Consider the following 24,135-nt stretch of genomic DNA (forward strand, 5'->3'; position numbering starts at 1 on the left):
AACTCAAAGCATATATTAGACACATGACATCGGGAAATATTTGTGATTGGCTATTCGTGAGCAGATTCCACTGTGTTCTCCTTGTGACCTTTTGCATGTCAGTGGTCTTGGGTTTCCAATCAGGGATCCTGTCCTGTGTGAGAAAACTCCTCCCTACTCCGAGTTGTTACCAGACATGGCAGGTGGCAGCTAGTCCTCATGCAGCAGTCACCCCTATCTTATGTCGGAGCAGCAGATATTCACCCCTATGCGTACAAACTGCAAATGAATTGTGCATGTGCAAAGCTGTTGCTTCCCTTGGTAACACTGCTCACAAAACGTCAAAGCAGCCTCTCCCTATTTGAAACTGTATTGTGTAAGTGTTTAGCCATTTACCTCTCCTGCCTCTGAGTTAACCCTTCACACTGTGTGCTTATATCTAACGAGGAGTGTATCAACTCTATTATTAGCATATATTGGAATCAATGTTAAAAAGAAACTATCAAAAAACTTCTTTCTAACAATTACCTCCTACTGAGTTTTTATTAAGTGAGATGATGCAAAGAGAGCTGGATATGTTTTAACTTGCTTTGTAGTACATCCATCTGAACCACGTTTATATTGTTGTTGCCTTTTTAATGAAATTATTTGAAAACAAATGGTGAGATAGTGGAGGTGTCACGTGGCTATGTTGCAGTCATATTTATATGAAAAAATGGTAGAAGGGACTGATCACAAAAGATTAACTGGTCTACAGTATTTGGTCTACGGTGATTCTCCAAGCAAATCAAAAAGGGTTATGTTGTCAGCCTTGTCACCCTGACAGAAAATGTCCTGCTTTCCCATTGGTGAAGGAAGATGTTATTCCTGTAACAGCAAGTCTCCTGATTTTGTTGGGTCTAGTTGTACATAGAAATGATGGACCACTGAAAGAAAAAGAGGCTTTTTTTTTTCTAAGTGTACGCAATTGCATGTTAGGGTTATGTGCCAAAAATCTGCGTTGTGCACAAAAAAAACCTAACCTGAATTGAAATTAAATTAATACTTCAACAATCATGTTTTGCAGTGTTAGTCAGTAAGTGACTGGCTGCTCCCATGTGGGATTAGAACAATGCCACCTTATCCCATAGTTCCAGCCAGATAATGGTATATACGCAGCAATCGAACGTCATTGACAGGCATGCACGTCCTTATGTGCCGACACCGGTGTTTTAGCTAGCAAAGCGGCGTGGCTGATGTGGAGTGAAGCCACGTTAATGACAACGTGTACAACCATTGGAGATGTGAGCAGGACAGACGGAACAATTGACAGAAAAAGTGTGACTTTATACCAGTTTTTAAATTGTGTTGATAGGCCACGTAAAACCAGAGTTGTGATAAAAATATGCAATGTTTGGTTTTCTTCCTGAATATGCGTTGTTTATATTTACTGCGGGAAGAAACGGTAAAAACGGCGTTTTATAAGGAAAATGCTTGAAAGCCTGTGAGCAAAAACAAATCCACCCCCACCTTTCCTATTGGTCCAAAAAAGTACCATGTCGACCAATCAAAAAATGATATGGCAACGTGGCATCTTGTTGTTAAGAAACGGGGGGAAGTTTTAGGAGTGACGGTGGTGTTTTGAGATGTGAGAGATTTGAGACGTTTAGCGCAAATCTTGTGTAGTTAGTGTGTAGTGTAGTCAATAGTTTTGTTGTGTGTGTCAGAACAATGAGGCGACTGCTGAATGTTACAGGTGTTACAGGAGTGATACATCTCCTGTTGTCAGGCCTGCAGGTATCAGGCTGTTGTTCTCCTTTATCTCATAGTGGACAGAAATTATTTTTGGAGTGGCACAAATAATTTGTGTGGCATCAGATTTGATGCAGAACAGCTGATTGTTCTGTAAATAGTTTGAAATGTTTATTTAAAAATGCCTTGGCTGCATTTAAAAAAAATAGCTGCAAAAAACTTTGTTGTTTGCCAAACTGAGTTACTTTTTTGAAGAAGTAACTATATAATTAATTGCCCAAATTGGTCATTATATACTGTATTTTGAGACAGAGAGTTACAGACTCTCTCCCAGACTCATACGATTGTATGGTTGCCGGTTCGAGCCCCGGCTCGGACAGTCTCGGTCGTTGTGTCCTTGGGCAAGACACTTCACCTACTGCCTACTGGTGATGGCCAGAGGGGCAGATGGCGCGATATGGCAGCCTCGCCTCTGTCAGTCTGCCCCAGGGCAGCTGTGGCTACAACTGTAGCTTGCCTCCACCAGTGTGTGAATGTGAGAGTGAATGAATAGTGGAATTGTAAAGCGCTTTGAGGTTCTTGAAAAGCGCTATATAAATGCAATCCATTATTATTATTATTATTAATCATAATACAAGTCAGAGCTTTATAAAAAAAAAAAAAAAGTTGTGTTTTCAAAATTGGAGTTCAAGTTATTTTTACTTCCAATAGTGTTAACATACTACACAGGTCATGAACAAGATTTTTTATATTTTCATTGTAAGTGGGCTAAAGCAGTTAATTAAAAGTAGTCTAACATAAATGTAAAGCTGTAATTTGATTATTTTAATAAACCATGTAACTTGGATGGATTGATGCCGGCGTGACCACAGTGCACACGTCTGCTGTTGCTCACAGTGGTCCAAGGGATCGCTCAGGGAGTTTGTGTGTTCGCTCAGACACATGAAAAATTAGAGGGAACATTGGTTATGGCTAATGTCTATGCAGTAAAATTAATTTTCTCTGTTTACTTGTGACTTAACTGACTCTGAATGTGTTATGGATGTTGGTACCAGAGAGGCTGTTCTGAGTATTTCCGAAACTGCTGTTCTACTTGGATTTCCCCGCAAAACGAAATCTTTGGACAAGATGGTCCACAAAGACCAAGTATTCAGTGAGGTGCTTGAATGGCCAGGCTACTTCAAGTTGATAGCAAGGCAACAGTAACAGCACTTGTATGCAGGTATTCAGGAATGCAGGAGAGCATCTCTGAACACACAGCACTTCAAAGGTCGAAGCAGACGGCCCAAAGATGAAGGATACCTCACCAGGTACCACTCCTGTAAGCTGAGAAAATGAAAAATACCCTACAATCTTTATATATGGATGGTAGGTCATAAACAACACAAAAAACATGGACCCATTCTACCTTGTGTTAATGGTTCAGTCTGCTGGACCCTTAAGCATCCCTTCAACACCATAGCCCACATGAGTATTGCTGCTGACCATGTCCATCCCTTTAGGCCGCAAAATAACTGTTTTCTGATGGCTATTTTCAACAAGATAACACATCATGTGACAAAACTCATCCCAAACTGGTTTCCCAAACATGACTGTGAGTTCACTGTACTCAGTTGGCCGTCACAGTCAACAGATCTGGAAATGGTGGAATCGTAAATTCACATCATGGATGTGTAAATGTGTGATGCTATCATATGAACATGGACCAAAATATTTGAGAAATAACCAAAAAAGAATTAAAGCAATTCTGAGGAAAAAAGGGGATGAAACCCAATACTTGCAAGTATAACTAATGACCATTGTGTATGAATGTTGTTTAGTTTTGTTTACACTTTAAAAACTGTAACACTTGCATATTACACACAATTGTAAATGACAATAGTAACACTTATCAAAAGAAACTGCATATTTACATTTTAAAAAATGTATGGAAATTATGGAAATATACTTGCCTCATCCCATGTCAGGTGGATCACTCCATCAGATGATTTGCTCTTGAAAATGTCTGTGGAGAAAAGACCCATGCAGTCTAAGCGCATTTTAAAATAGATAAATGATGTGTGTTTATTCTTTTAAATTATGTGATGTGTGGTTGCCATGTCACTTACCTGACATCCTGTCCAGACGCAACATGACAGTGATGAACTCCTCCAAAGAGGTGGTGGAGAAGCCTGAATACCAAAACATCATTAGCCCCACAATGCCACCATTCACATCCATTCCTGGTAAAGACACGAGTAGAAAGCGAGGAGTTCTCCAGTTATAACCCAAATTAAGTTTCGTATGTGTTTCTACACTTAAATGTGTTAACGTGTGACAATAATTAGTGTTACTTGCAGCTTCAATTGCCTTCTGGAGCTCATCGTCAGACAGGGATCCATTTTCATTGATATCAGAGTGATGAAAGAGATTCTACAAACAGAATGAACTTACATTTAGAAGCAAACAGTAGTTTGAACATATCTCATTTTTAAACTGCGACTGTTCTTTTGAGGAAAAAAATCTCTAAAAGTTGGAGAAATAATTAAATTCCATCTAAACCTTGGAGGCTATACTTGCTGCATTACTTTGTATTCTTGAATCTTCTTCCAGAAAATTGAGAATTCAGCGAAGGTCGTTGTCATCCTTTGGTCGAGCTGTGCAGGTTAAGGATATCTTACAAAAAGCTCTTATTTCTAGTAGAAATGTGGCCAGCTGTCAGTTTCATAATCAACTTTGATCATTTTGGGTGCAGCATAGGGCTGGGTGATATGGCCTAAAGTCCAAATCACGGTATAATTTGAAGCATGTGCGGTAACAATATATTGTGATCAGTGTTGGGTAAGTTACTTTAAATTAGTAACTTAGTTACATTACTAGTTACTTCTCATCAAAAGTAACTCAGTTACTTCAAGTTACTCGTTACTTTCAAAGTAACTAGTTACTAGGGAAAGTAACTTTGGTTTTACTCAGAATTCTCTTGTTAATGTGTTTCTTCCATAACTTTGCCAGTCTTCTAGCTTGCTTACTTGCCACAAGTGCACTGTGCCACCTACCAATAGAAAGGAAAAGATAATGTGCATATTTCCACGAGAGAAATCCCACGCCTGGACCGTCATTGACTGCTGCCATGATTCTAGCCTACGTCACAGGTCATGTGCGCCTTTTACATCCAACACAAAAACTGCAGTCGTGGTGCTTTCGATTGTACTCAGAACTCTGAAATTCTGCCTTCTGAATAGGAAGATGTAGGTAACACCAGACTGCAGATGAGCTGCATACAGGGCTGGACTGGGACAAAAAATTGGCCCGGGCATTTTGACTAGAGACCGGCCCACCATTATAGGAAAAATCATAAAGCCTTTGAATGAAAATAAACACTGTTGTGACAGTGATGTTACACTGTTCTGATGGTATATATGTATCAATCTATCAATCGTTTGTTGTAAGATTCAGATAATTATTTTTTAAAAGCTAGACATTTTAAATGAGAATAAGAAAGAAAAGTATTTCTTTGTGCCCACCCTCCCTGTTAATGCCCTACCTGGCCCCCCTGGCAAACTTTGCTAGATCCGCACCCTGCACAGTTACCAGCTGTCAGCTACCTAAAAAAGGATCCTGGTGTTATTTGTCTCTCAGAAACAGTTCATAACTTCCCTTCAACTCATTCATGTCACCTAAAAGGTAAACCTGTTTCTCCATCACCTGTTCAGCTCTGATGATTCAGTAAGGACATCTCCTGGTTTCATCTTCATGTTTCCCTCTCACCAGATAACCAAACCATATCATGACCAGCAGCTTTTCAGCTGTGGCTCCAGCAAACATCAGCTGATACTAGAAATTAATATTAAATAAATTCTAACAACAGCTGATCAAGCTTAAACTGCTGCGTGTTTTTTTTTTTTTTTTTTTTTATTTTTTTTTTTTTTTTTTTGTTTGTTGTTTAGCGCGACATCCGCTGGTTTCCTCTTTCTGGCGCAAAGTGGGCGATAAACAAACAAGAGAGCCGATCAGCTGATCATTGATCAGTTTCATGATTGAAGTAGAAACAGGAGAGGGAGGGGGGAGAATGAAAGAAGAAGAGGCAGCTGTGCAGCAAAGACACAGAATAACTCCAGCTTTGTGTCTTTTTCATTGTAGCTGAATTACGGGACAAACTGTTCCTTTTCACCTCAATAAGAAACGCGTAATATTTTCTCTGAATACCAGACGGGACGGTTGGCAACTCTAATAACTTATGAACAAAATAAAGTTCAACATCATTAACTTCATAGCACCACCCAGCTGTATAGAAACTCCGTCATGCTAGCTAGCACGCAGTACGGAAAAAGTCAGCATAACGAAAATAAACTCCACCTAAACTTGGTTCATATCTGACCCAGAGAGACTGCAGGTCATAACTTCTTACCTGAAGTTCAGTTCACACTTGGACCGGCGGCCGCCTCGGGTCTCTTTTCCTTGCGTCCCTTTCCTCATCCACCTGCTGGCCTCCACCACTTGCTAATGTTACTGAATCTGTGGAAGCTCCGCGATAGCCACCACACGAAGTAACGAGTAACGAGCCTATCTAAATCCCAGTAACGACTAACGCGTTCCTGATTTTGGCATAATAACTAGTTACCGTGCTCGTTACCACAATAATAACGTAGTTACTGTAACGCGTTACTGTAACGCGTTACTTAATAACGCGTTAGTCCCAACACTGATCGTGATATATTCTTTTCTTCTTTATAACGTATTTTAAACACTATAAGGCACACTTAAAGTCCTTTAATTCTTTCAAAAATCGACAGTGTGCCTCTGTCAGTGCGCCCCAGGGCAGCTGTGGCTACAATGTAGCTTGCCATTGCCAGTGTGTGAATGTGTGTGTGAATGGGTGAATGACTGAATGTAGTGTAAAGCGCTTTGGGGTCCTATGGACTAGAAAAGCGCTATACAAATGCAGGCCATTTACCAGGCCATGTATGAATTCTGGTTGTGCTTACTGACCTTGAACCGATTTTATGTAGTACACGGCGCGCAGAAATCTGTCAAAAATGTTTTAGTACGACTTTGGTAAGCTATGAAGGCACCGCTTGATGGATTGTCGGAGCATTACGGCTGCCGTAGTCAGGAGCCTTGCGGAGTAATCTGGGTCCAAAACTCCGTCTCTTCAGGTCCCAAAGTCAAACAAACACTGCGGCATCACTGAGAGTTAAAAACTGTCTAAATTCTTTCATCTTTAATAAAATGATCAGCGTTGCTGCTTTACCAGGTGTAACAATTAAGTTTAACATCCAGGACATCCATGAAAACAGAATTTATTAAATTCAACGGAGTTAGAAGTTAGCAGGAAGTTAGCTCGCTAGTTTCCACCTAAACATGATATACCATGTTCTGAACTGAGAGAATAAAACGTACAAGCTCTGCTATCACTTCAACATAAATGAAGAGCAGAAAACTAAACAGCAGTGATGTTTGTAGGTTACTGAAAGTTGGACTAGCTGGTATATAATGATGTCTAGTGATGTAGCAAAACAGCTACATTAGCAAGGCAAGCAAGGCAAATTTATTTGTATAGCACAATTCAACAACAAGGTGATTCAAAGTGCTTTACAGAGACATTAGAAACAAAAACAAATAAAAAGCATGATTTAAAATTGATTAAAACAAGCAAACAAACAAACTAACTAAACACACACATTTCACACCTGTTCGCGCGATCTGAACCCTTATCGTAAGGGGAGCTACCAGTCCTTCTGTGGACGAGCTACTTTCTATTTTAAATTCCCTGAATTTAAAATACTCTCTAGACCCAGTCTAGACCCAGCTGGGGAGCTACCCAGAGCTCTAAACCCACTTAACAACAAACAAAAAAACAGTATATAAAATCAAAACAGATAAAATCAGAACAGTAGATAAAATCAGTAGTTAATGTAAGTTTTGAAATTTAAGCTTAACAAACAAACAAAACAGTATATAAAATCAAAACAGATAAAATCAGAAATAGATAAGATCATGTAGCTAAATTACACAGTGAAGCTGAAGGACGAACGCTAACTTTTTTTCCACTCCATAAAAGTTAACGTGAGGGTTTCTGGTGGTTAGGGACAAATGCAATTGCATGGCAGGATGTTGTAAACGGACCAAACTTCAGTCAGGATAATAAGAGCATACAGATATAAGATATAAGATCCCTTGAAAAATTATATAATGAAACTTGTATGTTTTGGATACTTACTAAAATAATATATGAAAGTAATGAGAAAGTGGCCACTTTCATGAGTAAATCATGTAAGCCTTATATGATTTACTCATGAAAGTGGCCACTTTCATGAGTAATCACATATAAGTTTTTACTATTTCTTTTCCATATGGGCAGCGTAGAGTTTAAACAAGGCATGGTTGGGATCATCGTCAGGGATTTTCTCCTTGTCTTTGTTACAGATCTACAAGAGAGCAGTAGTGTAAAATAGAGACCAAAACTGACACATCAAATTATATGACCACTGTAGGGACTAATGCGTTATTAAGTAACATTACAGTAACTACGTTATTATTGTGGTGATGAGCACGGTAACTAGTTATTATGCCAAAATCAGGAACGCGTTAATCGTTACTGGGATTTAGATAGGATTGTTATTCGTTACTTCATGTGTTGCGTTCGACTTACCTCGGAAATCGAAACACGGGGGTAACATCACCTGGGTCTAGGTGCCGTTTCTGCCTCCGGGGGCGAGGGTACCTGGACCCGGGGTATAGAGTATGTTTGGGGAGTGTGATTGTGTGTGCAATGTCAATTTGTGTCTATCCTTACGTTGGGTGAGTGCTGAGTATTTGTATATGTGTGCATGAGGGTGGGAATGCATGTTTGTGTCTGTGTTTGCCTGTTTGTCTTTGTCCATATGTCAGGTCAGGTCTTAGACTCCACCTCTCTGGGAACTCCCAGGTCCCCCAAAGTATGGAGGCCTATCTCCCCTCACCACACTCCCTGCCGGTGACTGATGCCCTCAGGGGTCGGTGCGTTGGTGGTTCTTGGTGTCCGGGGCTGGGCGCTCAGGTATGTACCAGCTCACTCCCGGTGGCTACTTGGCGGGGCCTGGCGCCTGTTGCTCGGTAAGGCCTCTTCCAGCACGTAGGGGGCCCTACGGTTCACTCTGGTACAGCTGGCTGCCAGCAGAGCCGGCGGGCACGCCAGTGCAGCCCCCTCTGGCTTCTGCTCCGTGGCTGCTGGGTGACCCCTCATCTGGGACTCTTCTCAGCTCTTCCCAGGAGGGTGACACGGATGCCCCTCCGGTGGGCCTCCTTGGGCTCTCGCACTCTGGGGCTTCTGGATGTCTGGAGCCTGGATCTCCTCCATGCCTGCTTCATGCCCTGGGGGACAGGGCTATGGCCCTCTACACCCTCTAGCAGACCGTTACATGGGAAAACCTTTTGAATACAAACGCGCTGATCCACACAGGTGTACACACGGGTGTTCACTGTCCATAGACATAAACTACACCTTTCTTGGCTGCTACCTCAAAACACATTGTGCGCTGTTGGTCCTGCGTGCTGCACAACAATATTCAATATTTAGTATTTTCTGCTGTTTACACTTAGCTAGATTAATGCAATGGTGTTGTGTTTATTATGCTGCTCTCTCTTTTTTTTTGCTTGTTTTCTCTTCTTTTTCTCTCAACAGGTGATCCAGGAGATTTTTTCTTTCTCTTTTTAAGTGCCCTTTCTCACTGTCCCTCTTCCCTTCTGTTTTTCTTTTCCTTCAACTTTCTTTCTCCCTTTCCTATCCCCCAGTCATGTCTGTAACAACTGAAAATAAAATAAAATAAATAATAACAACAGAGGTTGATAAAATGGACCAATACGGCAAGGCCGTGGTGATCCACTTAGTAAAGTAAATCCATTGGGCATCAACAACAACAATTCTGACGGCTAAAGAACCAAATGGGACAGGAAAAAAAAGGATATATGAGGTGATATAAGGTGATATGAATGGGTTGAAGGGAAGTTAAGAACTGTTAAGAACTGTTTCTAAGAGACAACTTACACCAGGATGCTTTTTTTCATTAAGAGGGAAAAGGGGGGGCAGAAAGAAATACATTTCTGTCTTATTCTCATGTGTTGTAGATAGTTCAGGAAGTTAAGTCGATGAAGCAGTTTTGGCTAAGTACTGTTTAGAATACCAGAATAGGGAGGGTGGTGTAGGTTTAAGTTTATTAGATAGATTCACATATATAAACAAGACAGTGTACATCACTGTCACAACAGTGTATGTTTTCATTCAAAGGCTTTATGGTTTTTCCTATAAGGGCGGGCCGGTCTCTAGTCAAAATGCCCGGACCGATTTTTTTGATCCAGTCCAGCCCTTTATGCAGCTCATCTGCACTCTGGAATTACCCACATCTTCCTACTCAGAAGGCAGAATTTCAGAGTTCCGAGTATAATCGAAAGCACAATGACTGCAGTTTCCTATGGCGTTATTTTTGTGCCACTATTCTGAGCGCATGTAAAAAAAAATTTGAGCGCATGTAAAATAAGTTTGCAGGTGCAAGTGTTGCATTTTGAGGAGAAATTTATTTTGAGCGAAGAAAAGTTAAATTTGAATGAACAAAATTCATTGCTGAGTGCAAAAAATGTATTTCAGTGTTTGCTATTATCCATACACACACACAAAAGCAGCCTCTCTCGCTCAGTTTTTGCATTTGCGCTTGGTTGCAATGTGTTGCTTGCGCTCTCAACATTATTGCCCATGTGCGTTCAACTCTTTCTGTACAGTTATATTTGTGCCACAAAACCAGCCAATCACAGACTTGGATGCAAAAAAATCTGATTGGCGGTTTTGGTCTCCAATCAGCTTGAAATGACGAAATGCAATATCTCAGAATGCATTTCGTCCAAAACTCAAACGAGGCAGTGGCTGAGGAACACAGAGTGGCGGAGTTTGAAATATTACTCTTCATGGGTCACAAAAGCATGTCTTCAGATGGATCTCAACCAGCTCACTTTGAGACACCTGAACAAAGTTCGAAACTGTGAGATAATTGAACTGATCAAGTCAGTTCTTGACAAATTTATTCTCACTTTGTGTTCAGAAAACCAATGATCAACACTGAACAATGTCTAATCCTAACCCTCGGCCTAAACCTAACTATAACCAAATCGTAACCCAAACAATAAAACCCCATTTTGACTCTCAAAAATGCCTTCAAACTTGTGCGGATGGGCATTTTGTCCCCATAAGTAAGTTTTAAGTCTGACATCATTAGCTGTTTCCGGGTCCAAACTTTGCTTCTGGTCCACTCTGCGGCATCGCTGAGAGTTAAAAACTGTCTAGTTTCTTTCATCTTTAACAAAATGATCAGTGTGGCTGCTCTACTAGGTGTAACAATTAAGTTTACCATCCAGACATCCATGAAAACAGAATTTATGAAGTTTAACAGAATTAGAAGTTAGGAGGGCATTAGCTTGCCTGTTTCCATCTAAACATAATATAGCATGTTCTGACTGAGAGATTTCTGAAGAAATTCAAACGTACAGCTCTGCTATCACTTCTGACATAAATGAAAGCAGAAAACTAAACAGCAGTGACTTTTGTAGGGTTACTAAAGTTGTACTAGCTGTTATATAAGGATGTGCTACGTGGTGGCTAGCTACACAGCTATAGTTAGCATAATGTGAAACTGGAGGATGGACGCTAACTGTTTTCCACTCAATAAAAGTTAATGTGAGGGTTCCTGATGGTTAGGGACAAATATAAACGCATGGCAGGATGCTGTGAACGGACCAAACTTCAGTTAGGAGAACCACCAAGTTAATCCATCCACAATATGAGGTTAGTCATTAATATACCGCTCCATGGGCTGGGCTGTAGTTACAGTGTAAGGTTTTAAAAACTGAGCTTTAAAACGTGCTGCCGATGAATAGAGGTAACATAAACCTAGAGAGGCTGACAAAATAAAACAACATAGCGCAGTGGTGGGACACAGTTCCAGCAGCAGCCTCTGATGTTAACTGGCAGCCCTTTATAGAATGCTGCTAATTGGCCCTCAAGCCATAACATTATCTGGGGTTACATACTAAGCTAAACTAATAAACTACACAAGCTTTATTTATATCAAGTCAATACTGTTGGTGCAGTGTGTAATTTTCCAGCTTTTCTTTTTATACCTTATAAATATTTTCCTTATGGCAGCACAGTGTGTGTAACGGTTTATAGTGAGGATTTCTTAATGTTGCAAATAATATTCTCTATTGAGTTTTTCTATTAAAATGTATATTACGTAGAAGAAGAAAAAAACAAGAACAAACAGAGTCAGAGCTGAAAAATCATCATGTTTTATTTTCTTATTTTTTCTGAACCCCAATCATCACCAGTGAAGATGCATGTCTTCAAAGTCCACACAGAAGATCAGGAGATTAAACCAGGAACCTTATCCACTGCATCACCACATCACTTCTTCAAACTAACTCCCAGTGTCCACAGAGCTCATTCTTTTAAATAATTATTATTCTGTTTTATAGAAATTGATGAACCTGGCCAACTATCAGTAGCATTAGCATTGTACATTTTAATCATTTAGCCTATTATTTCTTTTAGGATAGAGTCATGTTATTTATCAGTATTTATGTTATCTGTGCAAAAATGCACTACATGGCTGCTTTTGCCTGTGCAGGCTGTGAAATAAATAGAAATGCCCAGCAAAAAATTATATTGGGAGTATTCTAGACCAGCGGCCCGCAACCTTTTTTTTGTACCAAGGACCGGTTTATGTCCGACAATATTTTAACAGACTGGCCTGGATGAATACAACAAAATAAAACCAGTACCAGTTCCAAAAAAAAGAGTTATTCATAACACATGGGAAAAGACCCAGGAAAATTCAGTTAACGAACCCAGGGAAACTGACCCTCAACTATCGTGGCCCAGTACCAAACGACTCACAGACCAGTACCAGTCCATGGCCCGGGGGTTGGGGACCGCTTTTCGAGACAACCCTGACAGTATGAATCATGTGACCATTTTTAACCCAACCACCCATATTTCACCACTAGCAGCGATAACACAGCTCATGTCTGGCTAACAAATAGGAAATTACCCTATGGTGTCATTTGTTAAATAAATAATTCATGTAGTTTATTATCCTGAGTTAATCATATTAATCCTTCGTTATGTGAAGGATTCTTTACATGATCTTATTCATCAGTCTTGGTGTAGACAGCGAGAGCGAAATCTGCAGTGATGTTGGGTTCTTTGGTGGATGGGATGATCACATACTCTCCAGGTTCCAGACTGTGGAGTTCAATGTGATCTCGCTCAGACCTGTAAGTCTTTTCTGCCTTCACAGGGCTGTTCCTCTGAAAGAAATCCTGTTGCAGGCGTCGTTTTGGAGTCTGGCAGAAATATAAAGGAATGTCAATGTCTCAGTGTACATTGTTATTAAAGTTATTAAAATGCTGAATTTACTTTCGGTGCACAGTCAAAGTTTCATATATTTGTTATTGTTTTCACTTACCCCTGATGGAATCTGTTAATTGGAAAATGGTAAGAATAACTTCATTAAACTGTTTCACAGGAACCATTTTCCATAGTAACTTTAATGAATGTGAAATCAGCGAAGACATTTTTTCATTATTATTGTCTTACTAACTCAGCTGCTCAATTAGGTAAGTACTCATGTCTTCATAACAGGGTGATACAATTATTTTAAAGATTTGGTTTCTTGTCCTTCAGTATTCAGTTGCAGTATTTAACAATTATTTAAATTAAAGGAAGCACATTGAGAATGAATACCTTATAGATGGTAAGTCTAGTTCGGTGGAGGCGTATCTCATTGCGATTTCCCTCCTGAGGTTTCTGCATCAGGGAGAGCACGATGTTTTTGTCTCCTGGCTCCTTCTTGTCTATAACAGTCACTTGAATGCGATACTGAGGGTTTGTTGCAAAGGTGGCTACAGAGAGTGAGGAAACATTCATCTTGTTAATTACATTTTAGAAATTTATGGTGGGTTTTGTGTTTGCACAGATAAAATAAATATGTAAAAACTATATTATTATTTTAGTGATAGTTAAAGTTTAGATAGGAGTGAACTTGTCTTACAGTGTTTCACATTGCCACCTGCAGATTTCCCTGCTACCCAGTTGCCATCGTAAATCATGCAATTCCACTGACATTTTAAGTCTCCATCAAGAAAGTTAGGGGTCTCACAGCAGATGGATACGTAAGCAAAATAGGAACAGAAGTCCTCCATTTGCATCCTGGCAGACAGATGAGCAGATAGAGATTTAAAATATATATATATATATACATAAAATATCAACCAATAAATAATAAGATGTAAACTCTTTGGTAATGCATCAAAATGATCATATGATTTTTTGTTTTTGAGTTTTTAAAAGCTTTTTTAAAATATTGAGAGTAATCAGTGTGCAAAATTTAGAATTTACCAGAACTCTCCGTCGTCATGGTTGAAACACTTTTTTCGAACTTCTGGACTTACTTTGTCCCACAAATCTGACCTGAGAACACGAAACAAATAAGTTAATGACAGACTTTAATGCTGCAAAACAGATATATTTTATATACTATATATATATATATATATACTACACATACAGCATTTCTGTTCTTGAGGTCGATAGATATTTTGCACTGTGCTGAAAACTCCCCTTCAATATGTGAGAGTGTTTGTCATTGTTTTTAATTTGGCTGGAAGTTCATAAGTTGTTCTTCTTTATATTAGAAAGCATCCTGTGATCATCCACCGCTATTGTTCTCTGCGGATGTCTGGCCATTTTCATTTTGCACAGCATACCTATGTTTTCTCTCTCTCTCTTTTGTTGACCACTTATTGTTCCAGCTATACTGTTTATCTTATGTTTGGAAATTCTTGAACTGCCTGTTGTAGGTTTGCGTAAACAGCTTCTGATTAAATTATAATTACTATTTTTTTTTTCAGTTTTATGTCTGTCTATTTATCATGACACTGTGAGTTGAGTATGTGTAGGTGCAACGCTAGTACAAATTGTGTCATTGTCAGCGATATATGGACGTTGTATGTTGTTTAATTAAGTCAAGTACTTGTCGCTCCATTTTCCGTTCCACTCCTGTTGTCCCCATGGGTTCATGACTCGCACCAGTCGTACTTTGGAGCCGTTTAATTCCACCTTCAGATGAAATAATGAAGTGAAGACATCAGGTATTGGAAATGCTTCAGTAATGGTATCACATTATCACATTCATTGATACTATCACAATTTTTGCAATTAAGTTTTCTTGGCTCTTGTTTTCACTCTTCTCCTATGCTGAATGCAAATTTCTAGCTCCTTGGTTTACCTTAGTGACACCTGTGATGGAATAGGCATGGCCATTCACCAATCCAGTGTCAGAGACCAAAGCACCCTGAAAAAGACAGAACAAGGGTTGTTTTTTTTTAATCTATTGTTATTGATTTTTGTTGGGGTTTTTTTTGTTTGTCTGTTTTTTACCTCTTCGTGGTAAGTCCAACAACAAATCAGTGATTGGCACCTAGTTGCTCTGTTTAATGTGAGCCAAAGATCACCATGGCCAGCTGAGTTCATCTCCGTCAGGTTATAAGTCTGGTTTACACCTCCAGTGAAATCTTTGCAGGCCTCTGATGGAAACCCAGCATGCATGTCTGCATACGAGCCACAAAGTCTGAAGGAGGCACCCAGAAGGAGAAACATTTTTAAATCAATGACATTCATATCAGAAATGTGACCTTCTAAACTGATTTACATGAAAGTGTGAGAGATGGTTATTTACTTGGCATATGCCTTCTCCAGCAGAGGAGCCCAGAACTCATTTCCACATTTCGAGGACACAAACAGTAACCTCTTTTTGATCGTTGGAAGATTGTCATCAATGACAACATCTACCCACTTTCCAAACCTCCAGAACTGAAACAGAGAGGACAGCTAAGAATCAATCAGAGGTGGCAAAAGTACCGAGATTCTGTACTTTGATCTAGATTAGATTTCTGTACTAGGAGTAAAGATACTAGTGTTAAAAAATACTCCAGTAAAGGTTGATGTACTGACTCCACTTCTTCACTTTCTTTTTAAAAGTAATAAAGTACAGGCTCTGAAATGTACTCAAAGTAAGAAAGTAAAATGTAGCTCTTTGGAAGACATTTCTAGGATAAGCTGAACATCAGCAGAGAAACAGAAGGAAAATACAAACACCTCCATTTTTTGTTGCCTAGATTGTAGGCGTGACTTTGCCTCTAAACAGAAAATAAGTCGGCAAGAGGTTAAAGTGAGATTCTGCATGTAGGGCAGGGGTGGGCAACTCCCGGCCTCGAGGGCCGGTGTCCCTGCAGGTTTTAGATGAATCCTTGAACCAACACAGCTGATTTAAATGGCTAAATTAGCTCCTGCAGTTCTCCAGAGGCCTGGTAACGAACTAATCATGTGATTCAGGTGTGTTGACCCAAGGTGAGATCTAAAACCTGCAGGACACCGGCCCTCGAGGCCTGGAATTGCCCACCCCTGATGTAGGGCCTAAAATCAGTTTTAATGGCTCAGAGTGGAGAAAAGAATCACAACTCACAATAATTTCTATTAAGAGCTCCATTCAGTGATAGTTCAGGCTGTGGTGATTTGATCATCATCCATCCATGACAGTAAAGCAAACTAACCTGTTTATTCTGCACTGACCTGCAAAGCTTTTTCAAGCCACCTTTGAATAACACAGCAAATCTGCCTCAGCTTGTTTTTCAGCAGGTTTCACAGCATAAAAAAACACTGTTCCCCTTGTACTGGGGAAAGGGATTATCTTTCATGTGTTACTGTTTAAGCTCAAATCAGTTTGATGTTTGAATGGTAAATGGCCTTTATTTGTATAGCGCTTTACTAGTCTCTAAGGACTCCAAAGTGCTTTACACATTCAGTCATCCACCCATTCACACACAGGTGATGGCAGCTACATTGTAGCCACAGCTGCCCTGGGGCGCACTGACAGAGGCGAGGCTGCCAGACACTGGCGCCACCAGGCCCTCTGACCACCACCAGTAGGCAACGGGTGAAGTCTCTTGCCCAAGGACACAATGACCAAGACTGTCGGAGCCGGGGCTCGAACTGGCAACCTTCCACTTATAAGATGAACGGCCAACTCTTGAGCCACAATCGCCAAGACTTGCAGTGACGTGAAACAATAACTCACCTCAAATATGTTAAAACAAAAGTAGCGAGGCTGTTTGGAAAATGTATGGAGTAGAAAGTAAAGATATTTGTTTAAAATGTAGGGAGTAAAAGTAAAAAGTTGTCAGAAAAAGAAATACTCAAGTAAAGTACTGATACCTAAAAATTCTAAGTACAGTAATAAAGTATTTGTACTTTGTTACTCACCACCTCTGAAATAATTAACCACAATGTGTTGTGTTTCTGTTTTGTGACAGTATTCTTTAGACACATTTATTAATCCTTTGTTACCCTGAAGTGAAATATTCCTGCATAGTTCTCAAAGGACTGGTCCATTGGCACAACTTGTGCCATCAGATTTTCTTGGAAGGTCAGCGCAGATATTGCAGACAAAAACCAGCAGTTACCTGTTAAAAGGAGGAAACTAATAGTTCTCCCAAGCTGTGGAACATACTTGTCATTGTCATTGGCTATAAGCAAGAAAGTTTTGCTTACCCACGTCGCCTTGTCCAAAGTCAAATCGTGACATACCATCTGTACAGAAAGCAGGCTTATCCTTCTTTCCTTGTTTTCTCAATAAATCCTTGAAAAGACAGTGGAGAAAAATATGCTGACAAGCATGTAAAAAGAATCTATTTTCCTACTGTACAGAAATGCTAACTAACAATCCATCAGATTTCGAAGTGAAAGAAAAATAAATATAATTAAAATGATTTTACTGCTGGTCGAAGCCATTTCACTTCACTCTCCTGTGAGGAACTCATATCAGGCAGGTCACCCAAAGAAAGACCGTTTGGTGGGAACTCATTGTCCACAAACAGTTCTCCTTTCCGGAGGCAGTCAGCTTTTATCTGAGCGAAGTCCTGATTTTTGAACTTGGCAGGGTTGGAGGGGCTTCCCTCGCTGCCATCCTGGTAATGCAAGTTGACGAGACAAGTTTCAGATTTAGCCATGATGATGATGATGATGATGACGAAGTCTTCCGACAGATTCTGGTGCAAGGAAAAAATAATAATTCAGAGACACCTAACTCCATGTGAGAGCTACCATTGAAAGGAACAGAGATTATTACCTGTGCACGGTGACAACCAACTGATCCCTCCTTGAAATTGCAAGGTGTGACATGTGCAGCACACACCCTCTTTTATATATTGACAATGTAATACATAAGACTGGAGTCCCAAGTTGGCTGGTCTAGCTTGTTGTGTTGTTACCTATTGTTTGTTGTCCTCTTTTATTGTTTTTTTAAATTGTATCATGCTTTTACTGACTGTGAAGCACTATGGTCAACACTGTTGTTTTAATATGTGCTATATAAATAAATTTTGATTTGATTTGATTTAAAGAAAATACATAATCACTTGCTTTTATCTCACCCTGTTCCTTAGCATACTCCTCTGTCATACTAATGCTCTGCATGGCCTATCCCTGTGGTGTTCCCATTTCCTTTTGTGTCATAGCTCCTTATTCAACAAACTTAGACAATGTTTCCACTATGCCTCCTAAACTTCTGAGTTTTTCTCCAACTATTAAACAAGGTATTTAATTTATCTACCTTCACTATGTCGAATCATGTTTCTGCAGCAGAGGCAATAAGATATACTTGCATTGCCTCTTTTGATTTACACCATCAGACAATATTGGTGACTTTTGTTCAAAGCTCATCTGAAAAAAATGTGAGGTGTAGTGATGGGTCCAGCAACACTAACGCACAGGCGCATATATCAAGCTCACAGAGTGAAACCTGTATCGGTGCGTGTGTCGCTTTAAGAAAAAGTCACGTGAGCGATACAGCTGCTGTATCGCTCATTGCCAACGCGCCAAACTGTGTTTAAAAGGTACCGCATCCGCCAACGGAATGAGTCGCCACCAAAAAAACACGAAATTACTCTCGCAAAGATTTAAAAAAATAAAATAAAATTTATACATCTCTCCATAACAAAATGGAGCCCGAAAGAAAATTAAATGTTTCTGTTGTGTGGGATCATTTTGATCTTTTAACTGCAAATAGTTTGTCTGTCTTTGTTTCAGTGTAATCCATCAGCGATGAGACTTGCAGTGTAAATTATTTATTTCATTTTATGCAGGTTAAATGTCGTATCTGTGCATTTCTAACACAAACATAAACACCTCAGTGTTTAGGCATTACATAGCCAAACATGAAAATGAGGAGACAAACACACCGAGAATGCACACAGGTAAACCTATATAGACACTGAACAGCTTTATCATCTTTTTTTTTGTATTAATATGTGTTTTATTATTTTGAAAACAAGCATCTAGGAAGACCGTTCTGGATCAGGCAGTCCTGAATTTTATTATAGAGGACTGCCAACCCCTTAGTATTGTGGAGAGTGTCGAAGAGAAACATTCCAAGATCAGAGGATCCTTTAACGTACTGGGGGACCTTTTCCACCTGGCTTTACATTTTTTGTGTACCCCAGCTTCATCTATGCCTGTCAGTTTTCCAAAACTGGGGAAATGGCGTCAACCCCCCCCCCCAAAAAAAACGCAATAAACTGAATGCAAAAACATTGGATAAACTTTTTTTTTTGAACAGAAATTTATAATAAACTGAGTCAATTACATTTAAATGGGTAATATTATATTCAGAATACTTTCAGTTTAATTTTCACTTAATGTCATTCACAATATATTTTAAAGATGTCTACAATATGTAAAAGATATAAAATGATTCCATAGAAAGTACAATACCTTACAGTGTATACAAGAATAACTAGGTCATTAAATCAGTGTCTGTTGTGTCAAGTAAGTTGCCTGCAATGATATTTAAGGTCCAGCAGGTGTCAGTATGGAGCAAAACAGCAACACTGTGTCTACAGTGTTGCTGTTTTGCTAGTTTGAGGAATGTGCTGAAACGTTTTATGAAGCCTCATCTACCCATTACTAGTGAGGTGATTACAGCCTTAAGAAACATGCTCCGTTTGCCATTTGTCCCTATATTTACAGCCAACTATATAAAATGCTTTGCTCTGCCAGCTGCAGAGAGCGCAACTGTTAAACAATTCTAAGATAAAATCACGAGCTCACTGTCATTAAGTAGTGGAAGGAGAGTACACACAACGTAAAGTATTCACCAGTCCAAACTTGTTAAAGACATTTTCCTGAAACAGACGCATTTGAGCTTTAGACTTCAATTTAAGTTGATTCAACTTTATTGCCAGGGCTGACTTGGAGTTGCTCATCTTGCTCATTAGATTCCGATGAAGAGCCAGGAACAGAGCTACCAATTCTGATTGTTGAAACATGTTCTGGAAAGTCAGTGACTTTATACCTAAGAAAGCTAAATTGCCATTTTTTTTGAATGACTTGAGTTCTGAAAGGTGCTATACAATAAAAATAAATCCAACAGAAGCATGATAAACACTCACCAGCCACTTCATTATTTACAGCAGCCAGACTGCTTTACAACTCAGTAAATTTATATAGATTTAGTTCAAACCTGACAGTGATTTTCAGAGTAACAGGGTTGCTGGTGGCAGGTTCTCATCTCAAGCTGCTGTGATGCAATCAGACCCAAATCTGATGTTCCCTATATTTTGTCAAGTCCGTTGTTCATTTCAGATCAGGACTCTTTGCAGTAAATTTGGAGTAAAGCTACAGTCACCTGATGTGGTTCAAGTCCAAGTCAGATAATATTGAAAGCCAAGCCATTAAAACACTTTGAGACTAAAAAGTAAGTCTGTGTTTTACTGAGCGCCAACCAGGTGTTGAATTAAAATTCAAGCCTATCGTTTAACACAATGATGAGAACACTGGTTTCATGTCAACAGTTTATTCAAATTACAGCAACATCGGCTCTTAATGTTGCAATAAATGCTTTCCATCTTCACATAAAGATCCAGTCCAAGTCCTCTTTTCACCTGAGAGAAAGGAAATAGACTGAACGATGTGCAAAATAAAAAGCCAACACAGATTAAAGTGAAAACAGGCTAACAATTCCAAAAAGTTTCTTTATTGGATCATGTTATTTTTCAAACTTCATCACTGCATTTCTCCAGCAGAGGTCACACTAAACAGACCACATTATTGCTAAAAGACAATTATAGGACTTAAGACATCTGACCCTTTAATCAATAACTTAACATGCATGTATCTTACCGAGCTCTGGATTCATGTATACTGAAGCAGTCTCTGCAGCCACTGAATCAAGTTCTGAGACATAAATAAGAGGAAGTTAATGTCAAGAAGCTTTCGTCTAACAGCAGAATGTAATGCTTCCAACTTTCTGTTCAGAAAACCAACAATCACCACTGAACAATCTGACTGTAATTCCAGCTTTTCAGTTTAGGTTTCATCACCACAATTTATGATAAGTACTTGTCATATAGAGGAAAAATGTTACCTGATAAATTCACTGGACAGTGAACCAAGTCAACATTTGACAGACCTGATAATAAAAAAGGGAGACATCAGAATATGCAGCACACTTTGATAAGCATCAATTTCTTTAATTTGAAGAGACTCAGACAGGTGGATTAGAGACAATCGTCAGTTGTCGCATCTGACGGCACTTCCTATTCCAGGTTTTCATCATCGATACAGCCACTCAGGGCTCATAGGACTCTTAGGAAATGCATTTCCAATTAACTCTCCTTCGCACAACAAAGCACACTGATTTAAATTTTAAAGTATCACACAATGATGAATAGCATTGGATTCAATTTTAAACAGATTTTATTTCACTGGACAAAATGTGGAAAGCTTTTTAGGATCAGACACAATTATACAAACAAATCCCAGCAGGATTTCAAATGATGTCAATTCCATGTGGTGCACGTGAGTACTTTAAAAATCAGTCCTTGTTGTACAAAGGTGAGCTTATCTTTAAATACTGTCAGGTTTGTTATAAGTGTACTTACGAAGACTGGCTAGGCATGTCTTCAGATGAATCTCAACCAGCTCACTTAGAGACATCTGAAACAAAGTTCAAAATGGTGAGCCACTTGAACTGATCAAGTCAATTCTAGACAAATTTATTCTCACTTTGTGTTCAGAAAACCAATGATCAACACTGAACAATCTGCCGGTAATTCCAGCTGTTATCAGTTTAAATTTCATCACAACAGAAGCAGCCAGTTTTTCTTGCTTATGGGCAGGAATGGAAATTTACCTGTGTGTAACAAATCCACATCTGTCCACTAGTTCAGCTGGGAGTGCACGCACCATGCAGACAAACATCCTTCACGGATGCTCAAGTTCTCTTCCTTTACCCGGAGGAGGAAACCGTGAGCGTGTGAGTTCATTTGTTTTGACATGCATCAGAACTACATGGGTTCAGAACTATTAAGCCAACCTATGATCCTGGTTTGTCATCCTCTTGATCTGGCATCTTCCGAGCAGCCTGAAGAGCAAACAGAAGTTAACTTCTACTCATGTGAACAGACTTATTACCACAGAGCTATTTTGAGACTGAGGCTCAGAACAGTGAGTGAGAAACATCGTCAGTTATCGCATCAGACGGCACTTCCTATTCACAGTTTTCATCACGGTTACAGATGTATCAGACAAAGAGCTGGGTCCACTTTATGGTCACTCACCTTCCAAGGACACAAGGAGACCACAGGATGACTTGAACAGAACAATTTTTGTACTCATACTGTGACCCAAAAGCGCTAGGTCCACCTGAGAGTGAGAGGAAAATAATAATTATTTTTTAAATCCTTCTATGGTGTTCATATTGTTACTCAGCCATTTGACAGCTTTCTGAGAATTCAAAATTCACTATTTTATGTTCTTCACACAAAGATAAAGAGAATGAATGGGTTTGAAATAATTTGCATAACCACTTTTTATCAGTAGCATAAGTGCGTCAGACTTTCAGAAATATGATTTTCCAGAGTCATGGCAGACATGAGACATCGAGGAGGCATTCAATGCTTGCGTTAAGATATGCAGAAAGCAAAAAGCACAGGACCAGCAGTCCTCCCCACGTGGCTACAACATCACAACTAAGAACAATGCTAACCTTCAACTTTAACGAACTGAAATCACGACTTAAACACGCTTACAAACTAACCTTTAACGCAGGGCCTTTCATCTAAAACCACGGCAGCCTTCTCACGTATCAATGCACTTCGCAAGTTCAGCGAAACTAGCGACAATGAACCACACCGGACGAGAAGAGACCAAAAGGGCGAACAATGCGCGTTTGCGCGTTTTTATACTGCGGCTGTCGCGGAAATAAAACGTCAGTGCTACTTCGGCTTTCTTCGCATTTTGTCGGAGAAAACCGTCACTCACTTACTCCAACGTCTCGCTAGCTTTGATAATCCTTTTCTTTTCTTTTCTTTTTTAAATAACACTTTAACTGTGGTGATAGATAATTTTTTTTAATGCGTGTATTTTAACCATTTGAACATTTTTGTTTTATTTATAACAACGTGCCGGATTTTTTGTTAGCATTTTAGCATCTAATTACCAGCTAAGAGCTGTATTATAGTGGTCATCACCTACTTTTGTGTGTTATTTATTTGTTTATGTGCTCAAGCTAGTAATTTATGTTTGTCCACTTAACTGTGAATTTTATTTTTTTCTCCCGTTAACAAATGCAGCTATTTCTTAATATAAAATGTGACCTGTGACCGCACATTGTCGCTGTTTGACAGCTAACTCTGTGTCTCGTCGCTCATTTCAGAGTATGTGGGTCTTCTCTCTGAGGCTGTGGGACCGTCATTTTGTTCTGAATTTGTTTCCTCTGCGGACTTTGGATAACACATCTTCTGAGTGCTTCAGGTAAAGATTTTTACAACTTGCATAATCCTTGACCAGCAAACAGGCCCGTAAGGAATGTTAGTTTGGGGTCTGCAGTGCTGCCATGAGAAGTAGTAGTAATGACATTAGTAACTTTGTTCAGGTGACTGTCTACGTTTCTACAACATTTGGTGAAAATCCATTAAGATTTCTTTGTTAAAAAGAAAAACTTTATTTGTTTGTGTATTTCTGCATTACTGTCCATTGACTACTAAAAATAGAATTTAAATTTTAAATTCTGACAAGCTTAGAAGGCATTGTGCTGCGTGGATTCTGTAGTTCTGTGGGTGATTTATGAGAAAGGGATAAATACAAGAAGTGCGTCCTCTTGCAGTGAATAAAACGTGTGCTTGTAGTGGTGATAGCGGCTTCTTGAAGGAGGTGTGTGTTCATGCGTGTGTGTGCATCGATCAGCTGCATCAGCATGTTGCCACCTGTGAAGAAGGACCGGGTTATTACTCAGCTCCCAAAGGTTAGTCAACACACACACACACACACACACACACACACACACACACACACACACACACACA

The 24,135-nt window shown here is 39.5% G+C and overlaps 2 protein-coding genes and 4 non-coding genes across 8 annotated transcripts in view; 1 reads left to right on the forward strand and 5 right to left on the reverse strand.

The window, feature by feature from the left end:
• Nucleotides 1-12,576: 12,576 nt before the first annotated feature.
• On the reverse strand, nucleotides 12,577-17,970 carry LOC102289068 (calpain-2 catalytic subunit-like). The gene is made up of 13 exons (XM_005946786.3): nucleotides 17,901-17,970; nucleotides 17,548-17,820; nucleotides 17,324-17,411; nucleotides 17,120-17,235; nucleotides 15,453-15,586; nucleotides 15,155-15,344; nucleotides 15,003-15,068; nucleotides 14,748-14,833; nucleotides 14,114-14,185; nucleotides 13,767-13,924; nucleotides 13,460-13,617; nucleotides 13,182-13,193; nucleotides 12,577-13,059 (listed from the first exon to the last, which is right to left on the reverse strand). The coding sequence occupies exons 2-13, from the start codon at nucleotides 17,779-17,781 to the stop codon at nucleotides 12,862-12,864; spliced, it is 1,512 nt and encodes a 503-aa protein (XP_005946848.1). The 5' UTR covers nucleotides 17,782-17,820; nucleotides 17,901-17,970; the 3' UTR covers nucleotides 12,577-12,861.
• A 3,109-nt stretch (nucleotides 17,971-21,079) lies between these two features.
• LOC121812257 lies at nucleotides 21,080-21,152 on the reverse strand. Its single transcript, XR_006052958.1, has one exon. It is a non-coding gene; the product is annotated as a small nucleolar RNA SNORD65 (small nucleolar RNA).
• A 160-nt stretch (nucleotides 21,153-21,312) lies between these two features.
• Nucleotides 21,313-21,390, reverse strand: LOC121812254. The gene has a single exon (XR_006052955.1). It is a non-coding gene; the product is annotated as a small nucleolar RNA SNORD49 (small nucleolar RNA).
• Nucleotides 21,391-21,840: 450 nt separating this feature from the next.
• On the reverse strand, nucleotides 21,841-21,915 carry LOC121812256. The gene has a single exon (XR_006052957.1). It is a non-coding gene; the product is annotated as a small nucleolar RNA SNORD65 (small nucleolar RNA).
• A 356-nt stretch (nucleotides 21,916-22,271) lies between these two features.
• LOC121812255 lies at nucleotides 22,272-22,343 on the reverse strand. The gene has a single exon (XR_006052956.1). It is a non-coding gene; the product is annotated as a small nucleolar RNA SNORD49 (small nucleolar RNA).
• Nucleotides 22,344-23,015: 672 nt separating this feature from the next.
• The window catches only part of rab34b (RAB34, member RAS oncogene family b), a 9,237-nt gene continuing 8,117 nt past the window's right edge, over nucleotides 23,016-24,135 (forward strand). The window contains exons 1-2 of one of the 3 annotated variants that reach the window (XM_005946779.3): nucleotides 23,016-23,584; nucleotides 23,937-24,074. In XM_005946779.3, coding sequence (XP_005946841.1) covers nucleotides 23,994-24,074 — 81 coding nt within the window. In that variant the 5' untranslated portion in view covers nucleotides 23,016-23,584; nucleotides 23,937-23,993. The remainder of the gene's footprint in view (nucleotides 23,585-23,936; nucleotides 24,075-24,135) is intronic. The other 2 variants (XM_005946778.3, XM_005946776.3) reach the window with 2 other exon arrangements.

Source organism: Haplochromis burtoni, unplaced genomic scaffold (assembly GCF_018398535.1).
Source record: "Haplochromis burtoni strain Fernald_Lab_line unplaced genomic scaffold, NCSU_Asbu1 Contig_493, whole genome shotgun sequence".
NCBI lineage: Eukaryota > Metazoa > Chordata > Actinopteri > Cichliformes > Cichlidae > Haplochromis > Haplochromis burtoni.

Coding starts and splice junctions, on each gene's coding strand:
- LOC102289068 (XM_005946786.3), bottom strand. CDS start 17,781: ATGGCTAAATCTGAAACTTGTCTCGTCAACTTGCATTACCAGGATGGC. Junction 15,069..15,154: donor GTTGGACTTACCACGAAGAG/GTAAAAAACAGA, acceptor TGTCTTTTTCAG/GGTGCTTTGGTCTCTGACAC. Junction 13,925..14,113: donor CATGACGACGGAGAGTTCTG/GTAAATTCTAAA, acceptor TCTGTCTGCCAG/GATGCAAATGGAGGACTTCT.